Below are 1,890 nucleotides of genomic sequence, written 5' to 3'. Positions count from 1 at the left end.
AGCGCGAGTTAGGAACACTCCTAGCGGTAAGACAAAATGCTTTGTGAATACGGCCCTTGGTCTCTAGTAATTGTGTGCTCAAAGTGCACCAGATTAAAGCATTTTACTGTAAAATGTTCAAAGAAAATGTTCAAAAAAAATTCTTCCCCGGACCCCCCTAGAGGATGTGACGTCCACCCCCCAATTCAAACATGTTCATACAATACTGAATACATTTGAAGCCATTTGACGTCTATTACCTATGTCAATAAGTTTCTGTTTTTGCAGTGTAATTGTCTTTTGTAGAGATTTTTCATTTATTCTTTACACATAAAATGTCGCCTAAAATCTCACCTAGGGCAGCAAATTGTCTAGAACCGGCCCTGGTACTAGGCCTCAAGAGCCTTTCTTGTGCTGACACATAGAAACAAATTGGCGGGGCGCACTTCGCACACACAAAAAAATTCCACGCGCTCCGCGATCACATTATGCTGGGCCCACGTGCCTTAGCACCGCTGCTATGACTCCATCCTAGGAGAAACACTGCACACTGTACTGTAACTTTAACTTTGTTATTCATATTTTAATGTCTTGATGAATGTTTTTAAATGCCATTTTATAATATGTTTCTTAATGTCTTTCATTTTTTGTAAAGCACTTTGAATGGCTTTGTGTTGAAAGCTGCTGTATAAATAAACGTGCCTTGCCTTGCCTAGGAGCGGAGGATGGCGATGAGGAGAAACCTGCGAGTCACGAGCCTAAGCTGCCAGATTTCCCTTTCCATCCCTCTTCCCCGTTTTCTCCCACGCTGGAAGACATCGAGGAGTTCTTGAGGGAAAAGATGGAACTTGTCAAAGAGGGTCTTTTTGTCCAAAAAGACGAGGGTCTTCTTCTTATTCCAAAAGAAGAAGCGTCCCCTCTGCCATGCAGTGACTCTCCATCCTCCACTTTGACCCCCGAAGCCTCCTCAGACACTTGCCGTGATCAAGGGAAGGTTGCTTCTCATTGCACTTCAAGTTTCCTTAAAAAGGAGGAAATCAGCGCAGAAGACCACTCCCCTTCTGCTCAACGTAACCCCTCACCTTCCTCCCAAATGCTCCTTGGTGCTCCGTTGGTTCTGCAGCTACAGCCCCTATCTCCAACCCCCGCCGGCTCTCCTCCAGGGGCCCAAAGTGGCATCTGGCTCACTCATCTGGTCATGGGCCTCCAGGGTGCAAGAGGACAAAATGTCACCCTGCTGAACCCCACCACCACCTTGTTGTCTCTAAACAGCGGAGACAACAAGTCAGCTGACCAGAAGTACGTGAGGATCGCCCCCCTGCCCTTCACTATGAGGACTCTAGAGATCAAGGGCCTGACGGGGGTCGGGGGTCAGGGGACTGAGCTGTTGAAGGCCATGACCCCCCGGGTGAGCAGACTGCCGCCCACAGAGAGGGTCCACAAGTGCTCCCACCCAGGCTGCGGGAAGATGTACACCAAGAGCAGCCATCTGAAGGCTCACTTCCGCCGGCATACGGGAGAGAAGCCGTACACGTGCAGCTGGCCCGACTGCGGCTGGAGGTACGTAGCATGATGAAATAATAATAATAACAATAAACTTTATTGGTGTAAGATAAGATAAGACTGTATTTATCCTGAAGGAAATTGTTTGTGCCAGAGTTACAAAAATACAGTATACACAGCGTAATAAAGCTGTACACTAACAGTGCAGTAATAAGAGCAATTCAACATCTACAGGAAACACAGACGGTCACATAATGAAGTACATATTAACAGTATTTTTAGTAGTGCAAAAAAAAGTAGTGGCAGATACGTAATTTCACGTTATTATAGAACATTATTAATAATAATGATATTGCACATGTTCTATAGCAGCGAGTGTTTTGGTGTGGAAGTTCTCAGTTGTCTTTA

At 45.9% G+C, this 1,890-nt stretch overlaps 1 protein-coding gene across 1 annotated transcript; it reads left to right on the top strand.

Moving 5' to 3' along the window:
* Positions 1 to 695: 695 nt before the first annotated feature.
* Positions 696 to 1,676, top strand: LOC104947582 (Krueppel-like factor 15; the record flags this gene model as incomplete). Its single annotated transcript, XM_010773626.1, has 1 exon — positions 696 to 1,676. A coding segment is annotated over one exon (857 nt), but the record flags the coding sequence as incomplete, so codon positions are not given.
* Positions 1,677 to 1,890: the final 214 nt, after the last annotated feature.

The sequence above is a fragment of the Notothenia coriiceps genome, unplaced genomic scaffold (genome assembly GCF_000735185.1).
Source record: "Notothenia coriiceps isolate Sejong01 unplaced genomic scaffold, NC01 NC01_scaffold00012752, whole genome shotgun sequence".
Classification (NCBI taxonomy): Eukaryota; Metazoa; Chordata; class Actinopteri; order Perciformes; family Nototheniidae; genus Notothenia; species Notothenia coriiceps.
The sequence above is the reverse complement of the archived record's forward strand: the minus strand, read 5'-3'. Positions and strand labels throughout refer to the sequence as shown.